The sequence below is a fragment of the Terrapene carolina genome, unplaced genomic scaffold (assembly GCF_002925995.2).
Source record: "Terrapene carolina triunguis isolate 2854851 unplaced genomic scaffold, T_m_triunguis-2.0 Scaffold236, whole genome shotgun sequence".
Lineage (NCBI taxonomy): Eukaryota > Metazoa > Chordata > Testudines > Emydidae > Terrapene > Terrapene triunguis.
In genome coordinates, this window is record NW_020664587.1 from 8,786,655 (window position 1) to 8,805,072 (window position 18,418).

General features: G+C 56.8%; 1 protein-coding gene across 2 annotated transcripts in view; it reads left to right on the forward strand.

The window, feature by feature from the left end:
- Positions 1-18,147, forward strand: part of SLC9A1 (solute carrier family 9 member A1) — a 55,239-nt gene extending 37,092 nt beyond the window's left edge. Inside the window, exons 3-12 of one of the 2 annotated variants that reach the window (XM_024203335.2) lie at positions 5,336-5,586; positions 8,164-8,381; positions 9,406-9,608; positions 10,396-10,485; positions 10,942-11,012; positions 11,521-11,694; positions 11,881-11,995; positions 13,068-13,169; positions 13,563-13,635; positions 15,172-18,147. In XM_024203335.2, coding sequence (XP_024059103.2) covers positions 5,336-5,586; positions 8,164-8,381; positions 9,406-9,608; positions 10,396-10,485; positions 10,942-11,012; positions 11,521-11,694; positions 11,881-11,995; positions 13,068-13,169; positions 13,563-13,635; positions 15,172-15,494 — 1,620 coding nt within the window. In that variant the 3' untranslated portion in view covers positions 15,495-18,147. The remainder of the gene's footprint in view (positions 1-5,335; positions 5,587-8,163; positions 8,382-9,405; positions 9,609-10,395; positions 10,486-10,941; positions 11,013-11,520; positions 11,695-11,880; positions 11,996-13,067; positions 13,170-13,562; positions 13,636-15,171) is intronic. The other variant, XM_029912695.1, reaches the window with a different exon arrangement.
- The last annotated feature ends 271 nt before the right edge of the window (positions 18,148-18,418 follow it).

Genomic DNA, 18,418 nt, shown 5'->3' on the forward strand with positions numbered 1-18,418 from the left:
CCCACCACTTCCGCTCCTATTACACTCCTCTCTGAACTGATCCCTGGCAGCACTGATGCCCTCTGGTTGGGGTAAGTGGGCAGCTGATGCCCGCTGTTTGGTGGACGTGATGCATCTATTCCTCTCTGCAGGCAGCAGCGGGGCTGGAGAGGAGCCAGACAGGAAATAGCCTCTGATACACACGCTATCACTTGGTAATGAAGCAACCCAGCAACACTCCTCCTTCCCCTCCCCCCCCAGTCCCACCGCAAAGTTTCCTCAGGATGGAGTTTGCTGGACTATTTTTAACTCTGTTTCTTTGCAAAAGTTGTACAGTTCCTCCCTGGACCCCGGTTTGAGCAGGGCCTGATGGGAGCCTTTCACTGCCCAGGGCAGCAGCCTCTTCTCCTTTCCTACCCCCATCCTGCAGCCCGCTCTCACCTCTCCATCTGGATAGATCAGCACTGCCTGGGACTGGGTTTTTTGTATTGGTTTAAACTTGAGAGAGGACGTACACGGTTTAGAGCGCTCAGCCAAGCCTCTAATTCCTCCCTCCTGCCCAGTGCCAGCGGATTTATTTTAATGTCTATAGAAAACTCTGCTGAGCTCTCTGATAAGGGCAAAACTGCAAGCTTGGCTTAACTCTCCCGCAAGGGCAAGGGGTGACCTGCTTTGCTGTGTGCTGCCGCCTGGATAGGCAGCCGTGGGAAAATCTCTCCCAGGGCTGGGCTGTGCGTGGGCTCAGAGGCCCAGCTTAGCTGGCGCAGGTTTATTCTATGCGCTCAGGTCTCACCCTTCTAGCAGGAGCTCCCCAGCAGTCGAGGGGGTAGTGGCGGAAGAGCTTAGTGCCGATTGCTCATGGGAGAGGAGAGAAGGGAAGGGCGAGGGGATGTTTAACGCTGACCGAAGGGGGTAGATATTTGGAAACCGTTCAGCAGTTTGCTACGTGTGTTGGCATCAAAGCTCACCTGGGACTTGGCATCCTGCTCCGAGGCATTTCTGGGACCAGACAGCCCATCCGTGGGGTCTACACCTAAATCGTGGTCTGCAAGGATCATTCAGGGGAACAGCCAGGCTGGAGAGCTAAGTATCTCCAAGTCCCTTCAAACGGGATATTCTGGCACCCTGGTCGGAGCCAGTTCTGACACCTGCCATCCCTAGATAACCGGTGTAAGCGCTTCTGGCTATGGAGATCTGTCTCCGGTCAGCGTACCCGTGTCTGTGGCAACATGGGTGCTAATCTTGGAGTGAAATCCGTGTCTCTTAAATTTGTTCCCTTCCAGGGGATGAGCTGGGCTCAGCTGCTACATGGGCATGGGACATGGTTCTGTAAATAGGCTGCGAACGTGCTGCATTGCTGAGCCCTAGAAATCTGGGTCTGCTCTTGCTCTCGGCAAGGGAAAGCACTGAATGCACCTCCCACGCGTGCTCCCTCCCTTGTTAGGTGTTGCGTGCAAAGGAAAATTTCCGGGGCCCTCGGTTCTGTGGAGGAAGCCGTGGCCCGTGCATTGGGTGTTCGGTCGGAACGTGAAGTCTGCCAGAGCCTTTGGAACAGGGATGAGAGTCTGGGGAGACTCTCGCCTTCCGATTGCAGGAGCCGCTTCACTCTGCGTTCGCAAGAGCCCTGGCCGCGGCGGCTCTGCGTAATACAGAAGTGACTGGCTGCATCCTTTCCGGGGATGAGCCAGCGGTTAGGCCTGTTACAGGAGGCTTCACTTTCACTTTCAACGTTTAGCTTTACAGAGCCGTGTGCCACGGCCCCTTACGAGCTTCCATAGCTCTGGCTGTCTGCCTGCCACTTGCCATGTGCACACACGCAGGGAGTCTACCTGCCCAGCCCGTCCCTGCAGCCTGGGCAAAGTCCGGACCTGGGGCCGTAAAGGGATCAAATGCCAATTATGTGATGGGCCTGGGTTGCTGTGTTTTTTACAGTGCTGGTCGTTGCCTTTGTTCTCTTGCGGCCGGGCCCCGCAGCGGGGGGGCAAGCACCTGGTCAGGCATGGGAAAGGAGAGGGGTTTGCTGACCCACCCTGGGCTAGGCTGAGTGTATGAGGTTTCTGGCCCGCCCTGTATTGGGGAAGGGCCTGCAGCTCTGCAGGGCAGGGGTCGCAAGCTGGAAGATTCTCTGCGACTTGAAGTCTTTAGATCACAATCTGGAGACTTCAACAGCAGAGTTAAGGGAAAGTGGGGGGGTCAGCTTTTGTGGCCTGCATCATGCGGGGGGTCAGACTAGATGACCATATTGGTCCCTTCTGACCTTAAAGTCTATGAGTCTATGAGATAGCAACTTGTCTGACAGGTTTATCCCTTTGTTGGGTGCCCAGGTGCGGCTGGCTGACTGGAGGGCGGGTTCATGGCTCTCTCCCCCACCCCAGACTATGCAGGGCAGAACCAGTCCCTCCCAGGGGGACCTGTTCTGCTGCTGCAATCATTGTGCTTAAGGAGCCTTTCCTCCAGAAAGTTGTTTTAGGATCCCAGTTCTGAATAAACAGCTCGGCCTTTCAGGAGCAGAGGCTGTAAAACTGCAGCCCAGTGCCATGGAAACGGGAGCAGGAGCGTCACCGAGCAATAGAAAGGAAAGAATGATCAGGATGCTCTAGCTAAGCGCAAGCTGGGGTCTCCGTCCTGTCTGAGGCTGTACCCACCCTGGCTAGCAGCGTGATTGCCCCACGCCCGTGTCCCAGGTGGGAAATGAAAGAGAAGGGATCTGCATTCACCTGGGCTGCTCTAGAGAGCACTGAGCAAGTGGGTTGGCTACAGAAGGGTGACTGCGGTGGAAGGCTCTTGGGGGCAGGGTTAAGGTCCTGGCTAAGCTACACGCTGGCCCTGTGGGGGATTGTGTAGATAGAGCCCCGAATAGGGTGACCAGATGAGAGGAAGAAAATATCGGGACACATTGGGTCGGGGGTGGGGGGTCGCCGGCAGAGCAAAAAAAATATCGGGACTAATTGCGTCCCAACCGAAGATCGGTCGGGATGCGGGACAAACGCCTAAATATCGGGATGTCTGGTCACCCTAGCTCCGAAGAGCAAGAGACTGGCCTTTAATATAATCTTCGGGGTCTCTTCTGGCGAGGTGCGGCCTTTTCCCCATACGGATATTGGGAGCCTTTGGCAGGGAAGAAAGAGCAGCGCCCCAGGGAATGAGGTGGGGTAGGGCTCCGGGCCTGGTTGTTGCCAAGGAAAATCCCAGTCCAAGGACTGGCTGTGAGAGTGCAGGCGTTGGCTTGCCTCGGTGTCCAGAGGTTAGTGCTACAAACAGCAGAACACCTCCCGCTTTCTTCTAATCTTCTGTGCTTCTTTTGGGTACAATGGCTCTTATTGTACGTCCCGTCTGTCCGCTTCGGAGTCTGGCTGCTCAGTAGCCTACCCAGGGTGATCAGGAAACTGATACGCAAGCGAAGAGGGAGGTGCCGTGACTGTCCCGCTGTCTGCGACTCCCTGCCCCACAGGCTCTTAACTGCTCTTGCTAGGCCTTGGGGAAGGCACCAGCTCTTTGCACTCATGGCCGCCTGGTTGTAAAGTGCTGTTCCGGGGCTAAGGCTGCGGCTGACAGTACTTAGCCCTTTGCTCTGCTGTGGCTGACACGGTATTTTGAGCTGAATCCCATAGCCCCGAAAGGCATCTCGGCTCCGCTGGGTTTGGCTAACGGAGCAGCCCCAGTGCGCACTGAGCTAACCAGGCAACCTTGGGGCTGCAGCTGAGATGGCAGAACCTGAGCAGGGATTCTTGGATTTTAACGGTCTCCCACTTGCTGTTACACTGTGCAGCCCAGGGGAGCTTCTGACTTTTCAATCTCCGTGGCCTGGGGGGACCCCACCCTTAATCTTAGACTCATAGACTTTAAGGTCAGAAGGGACCATTATGATCATCTAGTCTGACCTCCTGCACAATGCAGGCCACAGAATCTCACCCACCCACTCCTGTAACAAACCCCTAACCTATGTCTGAGTTATTGAAGTCCCCCAATCGTGGTTTAAAGACCTCCAGCAAGTGACCCGTGCCCCACGCTGCAGAGGAAGGCGAAAAACCTCCAGGGCCTCTGCCAATCTGCCCTGGAGGAAAATTCCTTCCCGACCCCAAATATGGTGATCAGCTAAACCCTGAGCGTGTGGGCAAGACTCACCAGCCAGACACCCAGGAAAGAATTCTCTGTGGTAACTCAGATCCCCCCCCATCTAACATCCCATCACAGGCCATTGGGCGTATTTACCTGCTAATAATCAAAGATCAATTAATTGCCAAAATTAGGCTGTCCCATCATACCATCCCCTCCATAAACTTATCAAGCTTAGTCTTGAAACCAGATATGTCTCTTGCCCCCACTGCTCCCCTTGGAAGGCTGTTCCAGAACTTCTCTCCTCTGATGGTTAGAAACCTTCGTCTAATTTCAAGTCTAAACTTCCTGATGGCCAGTTTATATCCATTTGTTCTTGTGTCCACATTGGTACTGAGCTTAAATAATTCCTCTCCCTCCCTGGTATTTATCCCTCTGATATATTTATAGAGAGCAATCATATCTCCCCTCAGCCTTCTTCTGGTTAGGCTAAACAAGCCAAGCTCTTTGAGTCTCCTCTCATAAGGTGGGTTTTCCATTCCTTGGATCATCCTAGTAGCCCTTCTCTGTACCTGTCCCAGTTTGAATTCATCCTTCTTAAACATGGGAGACCAGAACTGCGCACAATATTCCAGATGAGGTCTCACCAGCGCCTTGTCCATTTTAGACTGCAAACTCTTGGGAGCGGGGGCTCTGTCTCCCGGTGCTAGGAGCTGTACAGACACAATGAGGCCTGTGTCGCAGTCTGTGCTTGTGGGCCCTCCTGGAATACAAACAATTAGAGCTGCGAGGCTTGCTTTGGAGAGCCGTGCGCCCTGCAGGCAGGGTGCTGAGATCAAGTGAAGCACCAGTGAACCAGAAGGGAAGGTGGCTCGTAGGGCTAGTTTTCCCCCCCCCTTCCCCCACCATCCTTTCCCAGCTGCTGCGTCCCTGGGGTGTTTGCATGTCGCACGCAGCCGAGCGCCACTTGCTTTTGCATTAGATTTGATGGAACAAATATTCCAGGACGGCAATTACCAAAGGGTTTGCACGCAGCAGGGCGGGTGCTGGCTATGGAACCAGGGGCTTAGCTATGTGTTTCCTTGCCATGTCGCAGACTAATGCATAGTCCCTTTGATGCAGATCTCCCGTGGGCAGCCTCTGATCAGGGCTCCCCTGAGGGGAGAGCCCATCCTCCCTGTGCTTCACAGGAGCGTGGCTGGCTGCTTGAAACAGCCCTCTCTCTCTCTCACCAGCCCCCTGGGCTAGATGGACCTTTGGTCTGACCCAGTAGGCCCATTGTTATGTTCTCCCTTTCCAGGTGCTCTACCACCTCTTCGAAGAGTTTGCCAACTTCGAGCAGGTGACGGTTACTGACATCATCCTGGGCTTCCTCAGCTTCTTCGTGGTATCCCTGGGCGGCGTCTTCGTTGGTGTGATCTATGGAGTCATTGCCGCCTTCACCTCCCGCTTCACCTCCCACATCCGCGTCATTGAGCCCCTCTTCGTCTTCCTTTACAGCTACATGGCATACCTGTCGGCCGAGCTCTTCCACCTCTCCGGCATCATGGCGTGAGTACTGGCTGGGCGGGACCGTCGCACTCAGCACACTAATATACTCTCTGCCTGGGCTTAGTTATCAGGGTTGAGCTGTGTTTGGCCAGGTCTGCACTAGAAAACTAGGTCGGCATAGCTAAGTCGCTCAGGGGTGTGAAACACACACGCACGCAACCTAAGTCCCTTGGTAGACAGCGCTGGGTCGATGGTACAGTTCTTCCATTGACCTAGCTACCGCCTCTCAGTCCCTCCTGCCGGCATAGATAGCTGGGCCACTGGAGCGTTTTAAATGTAGACGCACCCTAGTAGGGTGACCAGATGTCCCGATTTTGGGGTCTTTTTCTTATATAGGCTCCTATTACCCTCCACCCCCGTCCCGAATTTTCACACTTGCTGTCTGGTCACTCTACACCCTCGTGACATAACTAGGGATGTAACATTGGCCACATTGGATCAGGCCCCTGATCCATCTAGGCCAGTATCTGTTCTCTGACGGTGGCTTCACAGGAAGGTGGAAGAAACCCTGCAGTGGGCAGCTATGGGATAATCTCCCCTTGGGAAAATCTCCTCCTGACCCCTGTTAGAGCTCGTGTGATCCTGACACAGCAGGGTATGATCCCTCACGGAGTGCGCTAGTGTTTCCTGCAATAGAGCCAGATAGTCTTGTTCTCCGTAGAAACCTCTGGCCCCTCTTTGTATCAGGCCGTGTTCTTGGCCCTGACGATACCTGCTATGGGCTTGCCCCAGTTGAATTACATCGATTCTGCTAGTGCAGGGCCCTAGCGCAGCCTTGCTGAGCTGGGGGAAGCCCGTGTTGTGCCAGTGCAGTGCACCTACATCAGGGGTTTGCACTAGAGCAGAGGTTCTCCAACTGGGGGTTGGGACCCCATTTTAAGGCTTGCTGGGGCTCGGGGCTGAAGCCTGAGGGATTCAGCCCTGGGCGGCGGGGCTAAGGTTACAGGCCCCCTGGCTGGGGCTGAAGCCCTTGAGCTTCGGCTTTGACCCCTTCCCCGCCCAGGGCAGGGGGGTCTGGGCTTTGGCTCCCCCACCCGGGCAGTGGGAATCAGGTGGACTCAGGCTTCAGTCTCCCCTCCTGGGTTGTGCAGTAATTTTTATTGTCCGTGAAGTTTGAGAACCCCCGCACTAGAGGAACTGAACTGGAAACAGGGTGTGAGGGTAGTTAACCAGTAGAGCAACTTACGGATCCTCCCTCCCTGGGAATTCTTAAATCAAGATTGGAGGTTTCGCGAAGGCCTGCTCTAGTTCAAACAGGAAGTGACGGTAGCAGTCACTTCCGGCCTTGGAATTGATGAACTGCATCACCGTGGTTACCCAAGTGCGAATTTCCTGATCGTCAGCTGGGCCTAAGGTGGTCGCCAGCGAGAGCCAAACCCTGCAGGGATCAGAGGCCTTTTCAGGGTTTTAAATTGCATGGGGACAGGAGTTCAGATGTCCATCATATTGGTTCCAGAAGTGGAAGCTGTCCTGGAGAGTGAGCTTGGGGGTGGACCACTTAATTCCTTCTCAGCAGTAACACTGATCTGCACTCAGGTAGCACTATCCTCAGAAGGCCTCCAGGCATATTAGATGGGGAAACTGAGGCATGAGAGAAGTCTTTCTCAAGCTCACACCAATCAGAGCTGCTAATAGAACCCAGTCTCCTGCTCCAGCAACTCTAGCTCTGTGCCAGGCCTGTAGCAGTAGGCATGGTCAGTTTGGCTCCTCCATTCCCACCCTTGGATGGGTGCTGAGCCCCTTAGGGTACATCTACACTGCGAACCCGCGGCAGCGAATGTCTGAGCCCCCGTCAATTGACTCGGGCTTGTAGGGCTAAAAATAGCAGTGTAGACCTTTGGGCTGGGGCTGGAGCCCAGACCGTGACATCCTGCGAGCAGGGAAGGTCTCAGGGCCCAGGCTCCAGCCTGAAAGTCTATGGGGTGGTTTTATAGCCCTGCAGCCCAAGTGCCCCCAGAGTCAGCTGACTCGGGCTAGCTGTGTGGGTCTTTTATTGCAGCGTAGCCGGGAGAGTTTGCTTTCACTGCAGCTGGCTTGAGCTCACACTAAGGCTGCTTCTGCAACCTCTCCTGCCCTGCCCTTGGGGCTAGAGAGAGGCCTTGCCGCCTCCTTCCCTGCCTGTCACTCCCGCTGTGAATGGAGCCGAATCAGCTGCATCGTGGGCCTGGTGAGTCACTGCAGTGCTTTGTTGCCAGAGAGGCCAGCGTGCCAGACACAGCATGGCGAGCCCTTCGCTTACAAAGCACCCTGTGCCCCAGCCCCAGCCTGCCTCCAGTCACGTTCCTGAGCCGTGCCCTGCCCGGGAACTCCTCTGTTGCTTTCCTTGGTGGCCCCAAGTAGCTGCAGGTGGGTCCCGGACTCCGGACCCACCTGCACTGGTGTTTGTCCTTTGGGCTGTGCAGCGCTGACTTTCTCGTATCTGGTCTCTGCTGACTGGCAGAGCTGTGATAAAGCCAGAGGAGCCCTAAGGTGCTGCTGAGGCCAGCGCCGCTCCCAGGGCAAGGAGCTGATGACAATCCTGCTGGGTGCTGGTTTCCCTGGGTGCTGTTAAGTCCTCTCCCCTCCTCCTCCCTGCAGGCTCATCGCCTCCGGTGTGGTCATGCGCCCTTACGTGGAGGCGAACATCTCCCACAAGTCCCACACCACCATCAAGTACTTCCTGAAGATGTGGAGCAGCGTCAGCGAGACCCTGATCTTCATCTTCCTGGGGGTCTCCACCGTAGCCGGCAAGCACTACTGGAACTGGACCTTCATCATCAGCACGCTGATCTTCTGCCTCATCGCCAGGGTGTTAGGTGAGGCGCCGGGGCCCTTTCTGGTGGGGTTGCTCTCATGCCCTCACCAAGCACGGGGACTCCCCTGGAGCCGGAGAGCAGCGGTACTGCCACGTGAAGCTGGCTTCTCTGAGCCCTAGATAGGGGCTGTTGCTATTCTCGTCCTCGCTAGGTAGAGCACGGAGCTGGGAGGCTGCGGTTGCCTGGTTTCTAGGGAGCATGCAGCACTGCAGGGGGGGCTGGGAGGAGCACTTATCGGGGCTTCTGGCATTCGCGCCCCAGCACTTGGCCTCTGGAGGGCTGGGTTCCAGCCTGCCTTGGGTCACAGGCTGAACCAGGCAAGGGGCCAGACTGGTCCCTAGACACCACTTTCCCCCCATTAGCCGGTGCTCTGGATTGACTCCCCTGGAGCCCAAAGGGGCCTGTGCGTATCCACAGAACAGGAGCGCACGCACCATCGCCGTTTCCTTCTCGGACCTGGGCTGCAAACCGCCCAGGGGAGGCTGCTCCGCCTGCGTGGCCCCTTTCAGCCCTCAGGCAAGGGACAGTTGGGATGTTCCTTTGTAGACCCTTGTCCATGGGGAACTGGACTGCGACCTGCCCTGCCCAACCCCTGAGCAGCCTCCAAGTGGGGGTATCTGGCTACTGCCAGCCTGGGCTGGGCTCAGACCCGGGAGAGGTTCTAGCATAGGCTGTACCAGACATTATGCTGTGTCTTAGAGGCCGGGGATAGGATGATTAGAGCTGGGGGTTGCAAGCCAAGATTTGGGACAGGGGAGAGGGACCCCCACAGAGCATGGGGACCCTAGCATTGTCAGCCTTTGGCTTTCACTGGAGCGCTCTGTGTTTCACCCCTTCCCCCAATGGCAATAGTTTGTGCTGCATGTGGCTGGTTCCGCTGATGGAATAACATGGCTGGTGTCTGTCAGGGGCTGACCTTAGCCGGGGGGCGGGGTGTGTGTGTGTGTGTGTGTGTGTGTGTGTGTGTGACTCTGCTTGTGTAACCTGGAGGAGGTCTGTCCTGTCCTCCCTGCTCGCTCTCCAGGTGTCCTGGGCCTCACCTGGTTCATCAACAAATTCCGCATTGTGAAACTGACCCCAAAGGACCAGTTCATCATCGCCTACGGTGGCCTGAGAGGGGCCATTGCTTTCTCGCTGGGTTACCTCCTGGATTACCAGCACTTTGGCATGAGAGACATGTTCCTCACAGCGATCATCACAGTCATCTTCTTCACGGTCTTCGTGCAGGTAGGCGGAACGCCCCTTCCTGGCCTTGGTGCGTAGCCAGGCCCTCTGACAATGTGGCGATGGGCGTCAGTCAGGAATGTTGTTTCCCTGGCGCTTCTGGCTGAGGAGCAGATGTTTGGGTCCATGGCTGCTGTCGAGGATGAGCTATGGGACAGCCCAGTGACACACCCTGGCAAGGAACTCTGGATGTTCCTCGCTCTGCTGCTGACTCACTCCATGACTGTGGGCAGATCCCTTCCGCTCTCTGGACCTCAGCTGCCCTGTCTTTAAAATGGGGTAGTGACACTTGCCTGCCTTTGTCCAGCTCTTTGGGCTCGCTGGCTGGGAAATGCCGAAGATTTGTCACTTTGTGAGCTCCGTGATTCTCAGCAGCTTTCAAAGGCCGTGATAAGTCCAGAGTGGCTCCAGCCTCTGCTGGCATCACCTCTGTGCTTTGTTGTCTATTCTAGGGAAGGGTCCCCCTGTAATGTCAGCCTCCTGGGGGCCAACCGCTGGATTCCCATGGCACAAAGAAACAGGAGGGCAGCTTGCACCTCACAGGCAGAGGGGTACGAGCCAGCTAGAAAATATACAGCCTGTTCTTCTCTCCAGCTGTGACAGTCCTAGGCCTTGGAGGAGGTAGGAGGCACCTGGAGTGCCTGGGTCCATTGTGTCCTGTAACAGGACTGACTCCAGGAGGGCAGGGTTTGCTCCAGGGTAAAGGATGGTGCCACCACCAGGGTTGATGCCCGTGCTTTGCTCTCTCAGCCGGGCGAGGGCTCTCACAGGGGTATGATCTCCTCCCTAGGGGATGACCATTCGCCCCCTGGTGGACCTGCTGGCTGTGAAGAAGAAGCAAGAGACGAAACGCTCCATCAACGAAGAGATTCACACCCAGGTAATGGCTCTCCCAACCCGGGGTCCCTCCCTGGCGCTGCTTTCCTGCGCTTCTCTGCCTTCTCAGTCCTCTTCTGTTTCTGCTCCCCTGTGCCAAAGGCGGGAACCCAGGGAGGCGTGCAGCCGGGCACTGCCTATAAGCTGGTATCCAAGGTAAGGGGGGCGGGAGGGGACAGTTAAAGGACTCTGCCGGGTCCCTGTCGTTTTTAGTGCACATTCTCTAACCAAGACCTTCCTGTTGTAAGCAGTAGCGGAGCAGCCAATCAGGATAGGCCTGTGCTGCCACCCAGAGGCCGATCCTCCTGGAGCTGCGCCTAGTAGCCTCATGCTGTAGTTGAGTGAGGCTCAGCCTGACAGCCCACCAGCCCCGGGTTAACTGGGAGGGGTGGGGAGAGAGGTCTGGCCGGTGCACCCTCCCGAGGCTGAACACGCGCTTTTTGCTTTGCGCCCTCTCCAGTTCCTGGATCATCTCTTGACTGGCATCGAGGATATATGTGGCCACTACGGCCACCACCACTGGAAAGACAAGTGAGTGCTGCGCCCGCGTATGCAGGCTTTCCGACGCCGGGGGCAGGCAGGCGTGCGGGGAGGGGAAGCTGGGGCAAGGAGCAAGAATTTTAGATGCAGCCTAGCAAGCTCAGGTCCCCCAGTTCTTGCAATGCCCTGAAAGCCTGCTCCGCTCCAGCTCATTCCAGGAACCCATGGTGAGAAGCAAAGGGAGGCGGTGCTGCCGCATAGAGCTATGCTGTGCCAGAGGCCTGCGTTCCCTTGTCCTCTTCCCCCACCAGCCAGCTGATGGGCATGTGCGGCTCTTCAGTCTCTGAAGTATATTGGGGCCCTGGGCACGGGGGGAGCATGTCAGACCCCTGGGCCTAGACTCCTCCGCACCCAGAGGAACCGAACTCTATCGATCTGCTGGGCTCGCTGGTTCTAAGGGAAGACACGAGGACGCTGGGCATGACGCTAATCAAATGGGGCAGGGACTTTAGGGTCACGTCCTGACACCTCCCCTTCTCTCTCCTCCCTCCCCGGCCAGGCTGAATCGCTTCAACAAGAAGTACGTGAAGAAGTGCCTGATCGCAGGCGAGCGGTCCAAGGAGCCACAGCTGATTGCCTTCTACCACAAGATGGAGATGAAACAAGCCATCGAGCTGGTGGAGAGTGGAGGGTTGGGCAAGATCCCCTCTGCCATCTCCACGGTCTCCATGCAGTGAGTATACCTTGCTGTTTGCTTTACAGGGGTAGCTAACTTCTGTCAGTGGCTCCCACCGGCTCTAAATCCCTCCTTCCAGCCGTTCTGCCCAGCTTCCTCTTCCCAGCGCCTCCCTCCTCGGCTGCTGTAAAGCCCGGCTTTGAGGCTCCCTTCCTCCCTTATCTTTGCTGTCTGTCTGTCCAGGAACATCAATCCCAGAGCCCTGCCCGTGAAGCGCATCCTGCCAGCGCTGTCCAAGGACAAAGAGGAGGAGATCCGGAAAATCCTGCGCAACAACCTCCAGAAAACCAGGCAGAGGGTAATGACTCGAATCTACCCGCAGGCTGCCTCCTTGCAGCTCAGCCCATCCCCTCGGGGGGGATGGGGAAGAAGGAGAGAATTTCCAAATAGGGCAGCTGGGACCCATGTTAGTGTACTTACCCGCCTCGTCCTCATTGTCTACCTGCGTACATAAGAACGGCCATACTGAGTCAGACCAAAGGTCCATCAAGCCCCGTATCCTGTCTTCCGACAGTGGCCAATGGCAGGTGCCCCAAAGGGAATGAACAGACCAGGAAATCAAGTGATCCATTGTCACCCAATTCCAGCTTCAGGCAAACAGGCTAGGGACGCCATTCCAGTAATCCCCAGTCCTTTCCTCCCCTTCCCTTGTTAGGCTGTACCGAGCCTGAAGAACCACACTGCTGGGCTGGAGGTTGATGTGGTGTAGGGAGGAAAGCTGGCCTTGTGGTTAAGGCCCTGGTTTGGGACCTAGGAGATCTGGGTTCAAGTCCCCAGCTTTGCTAAACGGTCTGTGATCTGGAGCAAGTCACATCATTTCTCCGTGCTTTGGTTCCCCGGCTGTAGAACAGGGAAAATAATCCTGCCTTTGGCTTGTGAGCTCCTGGGGGCAGGAACTGTGTGTTTTGTGCAGCACAGCGGGGCCTGATCTCGGCTGGGGCCTCTAGGTGGTAAGGGTCAGGGGGTGGGTCCCAGAGAGCCCCGGCTGTGTAGTAGGGGGCAAATGTCTCTTGTGCTGCCCTGCACAGCTGGAGCAGGGGTGGAGGAGGGAAGCTGCTGTAGGACAGGCATTGTTGAGCTCTGATCATGGCTGTGCTATTGTAGCCAGCCAGGAGGGTGAGTGGGGGTTGGGGCTCCTCGGTGAGCTAGGAGCACAAGTCCCATTGGTTTTTGGGATGAAATCTATGGACTTGTGCTGCTAGCTCTGGAGACGTGTGGCAATGCCATGCTGGGAGTTCCTCGGAAAGCTGCCGACAGCCCTGTCCCCGTGCTGGGGAACAGGCTCGGCTTCTCGCGCGGCAGAGCCGAGAGGGGGTGCCTTGCATAGTTCCTATGTGTCTTACCCTGATCCCTTTTGGGTCCCTTCTCAGCTGCGATCGTACAACCGGCACACGCTGGTGGCCGACCCTTACGAGGAAGCTTGGAACCAGATGCTGCTGAGGCGGCAAAAGGCCCGGCAGCTGGAGCAGAAGGTGCGCTGGGGAGGCGGGAGCTGACGGCTGGCTGCAGTGTGCCGGGCGGGGAGGGGGGCGTTGGCACAGTGTGTTTCTCACTCCCGCTGAAGGAGACTGGGCCCAAGGGGCAGCCAGTGAAATGGGGCGACCCTCCTTGGCTCTCCTTCCAGACAACGGTGGGGTTTAGGGCATTTAAAGTGACCCCACCGGCTCGTCCTAAGGTGCGTCCCTCACCAGAGCAGCTGAGCTGTCTGTGCAGCTGGGGATGGTGCATCTGTTTCCTGTGACTCCACTGGGAGCCTCACTGCTTCTGTTTGCCCCATCCCCAGTGGGGCACTGCCCCCGCCAAGACCCCTGTCCTGGCCCTTTAGAAATGTGAGCTCTCACGCCCGCATGGCCTTCTGATTTCAGATCAACAATTACTTGACAGTCCCAGCACACAAGCTCGACTCTCCCACAATGTCCAGAGCACGCATCGGCTCAGGTACGTGGGGGCTGCCGGAGGGGGAGGGGAAAAGGTGGCCTGGGATGGCACGGGAGACGTGGCGATGGGTGTTGCTTACAGCAACTGTTCTGCTGCACTTGTGCTGATGATGACCCGACCCCTTCTGCTCTTCACGCTTCCCTTTAAAGGCCAGCTCTGGTCATGATGACACAGGCCTCTGCAGTTTCCTGTTCCTCTTGCTTCCAGACCGGCCGTGCTCAGTTCCCAGTGTGACAAACTCCCCCTAAAATCCAGCTGAGCTTCGGCCCAGCCACATTAGCAGGGCAGCGCTGTGGAAAGTGCCACGCCCACCGGTCCAGGCCCCGCACCAGCTAGTCCTTTGTGTCATTTCCCCCTCTTCCTCCCCATCCCCCGAAGCATGTCCAACACTTTGCGGAACACTGTATTGGCAAGGCCTGAATCAAACACCCAGGGAATAGAAAAGAAACCCACGTTGCCGTTCGGAGTGAGAGTTTGAAGTATAGAGGAAATTGTCAGGAGCTCTGACAATTCCCACCCGTGGCCACGAGGGGGCAGCCTTTCCAGCTGTCTGGACTGAGCCATTCCTGGCAAGGTGCAGTTGCTGCTGCATACCTGACCCACAGCTGTTCAGGGCCCAGTTCCCAGGGTGCTGAGCTCCCACTGACTTCTGTTCAAGTGGGACCATGCTCTGCACTCTGGAGATGAAGCCCTGAGTCTGCAGCTGAGCCTCCTGCTCGGGGAAGGTGTCATGCATGCAGCTCAAACTGAGCCCTGTGGGCGGGGACTGTACGCTGTAGATTCCCGTGCACTGTCCCGAGCCCCAGGCAAAGCAAATATTCTCGGGGCACTTGAAAAGGTGCATGAAGCTCAAGCACTGTTTTTACGTAGCCGGCATCTGTGCTGAGCTAGCAGTGTCCTCTCTCCTGGGCTTCCTAGCCAGCCGAGAGAGTGGGGCTGCCTTAAAGGGTCTGCTCTGGTCAGCGTTTGGTTTTTTTTAAGCCTTGAGCGTTCACTCTTTAGAAACTGAGCTCTGTCCTCGCTCCGGGCGTGAGGTTCGTGACGATTTATTGCCACGTATAAAACTGTCCCCTCAAAGCGTTTTACAGACATTGACCGAAGCCTCAGACTTGCCTGTGTGGTCGGTCAGTAGTGTCGTGAACTCTTTTTTTACATACAAGTTAACCGAGGCTAGGAATGGGTTAAGTGACTTGCCCAGAGTCTCGACAAGCCATGAATGAACCCAGGAGTCCTGACTCCGATTTCCCCAGCCCTCCACCTTGCCCTCCAACCACTAGCTCACACTCCCAGCAGTAGGAACAGATCCCAAGATTCCGTACTCTGAGCTCCCCACCCCCCGATTACTAGATCATATTCTCTTCAAGCGCTGGGAATAGAACCCAGGAGTCCTGACTCCCATCCCCCCTGCCCTAACCACTAGACTCCACTTCCCCCACACTATTTTTTAATGAGTGGTCTAAGAAAACTCCACCTGGCCCTCTGGGTGAATTGAGGGCAGCTGAGATGGTGACTGTTTGCCCCGCTCTCTCTCTCCAGACCCGCAGGCGTATGAGCCCAAGTCGGACTCGGGGAACCTACCTATCATCACGATCGACCCAGCCTCGCCCCAGTCTCCGGAGTCCGTCGACTTGGTGAACGAGGAGCTGAAGGGCACGAGCTGCCTCCCACCGTCGCCCGAGGAGGACGAGGAAGGGCTCGTGATGCACATGATGGAGCCTTCCTCGCCGGGCACTGACAACGTCTTCACCCCGGGGGCCAGCGACAGCCCCAGCAACCAGCGAATGATGCGGTGCCTGAGTGACCCTGGGCCTCAGCCCGAACCCGAGGAGGGCGAGCCATTCATCCCCAAAGGGAAGTAGCAGCGGGTGCGTTGCCGGATCTGGCCTGCAGGGGGAGCTGCTTGCGCACACATGGATTCTTTTATTTCCCATTGGTTCCCCTGGCGCTACCCTCGGGGTTTGGGAGGGTGGAATGGGGTGGCTGCCCTGCCGAGGGAGCGTTGGCTGTGGCAGGTGAGGAATCCTTTGCCCAAGCGGAGGAGAAGACCCCAGCAATTCTCAGCGAGAAGGGGAGCCCATGCATTCCAGCCTGGTCCTTCAGTTTTCATGCGCTGCCCTGGACGGCTTTCCCTTGCTGAATGTGGGGGGGGGTCTGAAAGGAGCCCTGCTCTACGGGATCCGGCTTACACAGGCGCTTCGTGGCTGTTGGAGACACTTCCCCCAAGGGCAGATCTGTGCTGTTTACCCTGCCTCAGACGCAACCCTAATCCTTGCCAACTCAGGGACTGCTGCAATGGGTGTGGCTGTGGGTTACTCCCCAGACGGTCTGCGTGAGGGAAGAGGGCTCTAGGCTTAGCCTCTGCCCAGCTTGGTTACCTGCTGTAAGTTAGCGTCCCTGTCCCAGAGCCAGCGCGGCAGCCGGCCTTGCCACTGGGGCTGTTGCAAGCAGAGGGTGTCCCTCAGCAGAGGAGCTGGAAACCCCGCACTGTCCTGCACATGCTCTGCTGCAGGTGCTACCGCACAGCCCATCTCCTTCCAGCAGCCTCAGCGGTGCTCGGCTCACCCTCTTCCCCAGCTCAGCAGGGGCCAGCTTGGCTCAGAACTGCAGAGTCAGTTCTGCGGCCGCTGTCGCCTTGCATTGGCTGGTGCCTCCAGCTGCCAGGCTGTCCCCCGCCCCCCCGGCAGCCAGATTTTTAAATGTCTTTGTTCAGGGTTAGGGTGAATGCAGCATTTTAGGTTCTTCAATGAAGGGGTGGGTAAAACTTTAAAAAAAAAAAAAAATTTTCCATATAGCCATAGGGGGTCACTGTGGTTCCATGCCCTGGAAGTCTCCTTTCTCTCTGCATTCTCTCGCTAGAAATCTACTGCTGGGGAGCTTGCTGCATGCCGCGAGGCAGAACCTGAGCCACAGCGGGGCTCCGAGCAGGGGTGGGTGAGCCTCAGCCCACCCGTCATCCCCTCCAGGGTCAGCCCCCCACTCCCTCCCTATTCTGGGCAGGGTCACCGTGTGGAATACCCTGACCCCCCCCCCTCCAATTGGTTGGCGATTTTCTGATTTGCTGATCTAGGCGTCTCGTTTTAAACCCCACCCGGCTCTAGAGCTGTAGAAAAGCAAGGAGCGTTTCTGAACCAAAGATGGTTGGATGGGTTGATTGTACATAGGGAACAATGCTCTTTTTTTTTTTTTTTTTTAAACACTGCATATATTTTCTTACCTGGTGACTTAATGAACGTGGGCTGGGCCTTGGGACGTCCAAGCCACTCGCCCTGCCTGGCTGGGGATGCCGCCTCCATGGCCTCACACGGCACATTCCTTAATGTAAAGCTTTAATAGCCTCTGACAGGCAGGGAAGTCTCTCCACCAAAGGGGCCAGTCCAGGGAAACGGGGCCAATGCGTCCCAGGCTCCAGGGGTTGGGGTTCGCCCGTGTTTCTAGGTTGGGTCTGTAGACTGTTCCCATAGCTGGTATCCCTCCTCCTCCCTCCCCCACGGATGGACCCATTCAGGGGCATCTCTGATCGCTTCCTGGCATGTAGTACAGCCTCCTGCTCCCATCTACCCCCTGGGCTGTCCCGTCCCCACCCCTGGGCTGAGCTGCTTTCCTCCGGCGCTGGGTGGGAGAATCTCCTGGAACCGGCTCTTGCTACGCTCCCTCTGTCCTGGGTGTCTGGGTCTAGTTCTCCTGGGCTGCAAAGCTTTGCTCCCCCCCTTTGTATTCAGGGAGGGGCTCCTAGGTTGTTAGTGGCCAGGGACGATCCACGGGGCTGTCGCATAGAACAGCTGCTGCTTTGGGGCTGTGTATTTAAAATGGGGGTCAGGGGAAGCGGGGCTGCAGGCATGGGGGAGGGGATGAGGGCCTGGGCTGTCCATTCTGGAGCAGGCGGAAAGCCTTCAGTTCTTGAGACCTCTATGGGTGCTGCGTCTCCTGTCAGGGGCGCTCCAGGGCGTGCTGCGAGCATGGCTTTAAGGGCACCAGCCACCTAGCGAGCCCCTTTGGTGCCTGCCTTCCTCCAGTAGCACTTAGACAACCCCGTCGGAGCGCCCTGCTCTGTGCCCCGCGCTGTGCCTTTTAGCCACACAGTGTCTGCCTGCGCAAACGGCGTCCTCCTGCCTTCAGTAAATGCTCTGTGTGTCCCGTGACTTGGTGGGCCTGGCTGGGGCGCCTGCCTCAATCCAGCCTGCTCCATATGTGAATCCATTCCGCCATCCACCTAGCGAGCCTCCCTCACGCCTGCTCGCCCAGCCCGTTCTCAGGGCTGGGGCCAGGGGCCGGGCGGGCGGCGTGGTTTTCCTCTGACGTGCAATATCGCTCTGACGCAGGGCTCTCTGCAGCTCATGGCCTCTGAGCGCCCAGAGGCAGGGAGTCCACAGGAACGTGGCTGTCTCTGGGGGCGTGTGCAAAGCTCTGCCTCCGGGGGGAATAATTAAGCAATGAAAATTCTCTCTTGTATAAAACACCTGTAAAGAAGATCTTTTTTCATGACTCTTCTAATAAATTAATGTTTAATTTTTAGTGATTTTCATTGACCTTGGACCCTTCTGCCCTCCTTCTCTAGAAGCTTCCAGTCAAAGACCTCAAAGCAGCACTTACCAGTGGCCCAACCCACCGCCTTGCAGGTAGATAAGTACTCTCCTCCTTCTGCAGATGAGGAAACCGAGTCACACAGGCTGCACTTTGCCAAATGCTAACATGGGGAGTCAGCAACAGGGCTGGCACTAGGACCGCCTCACTCCTCTTCTGTGCTCTCGCTACTGCAGACCTTCTTCCCTTTAATATCCACAAC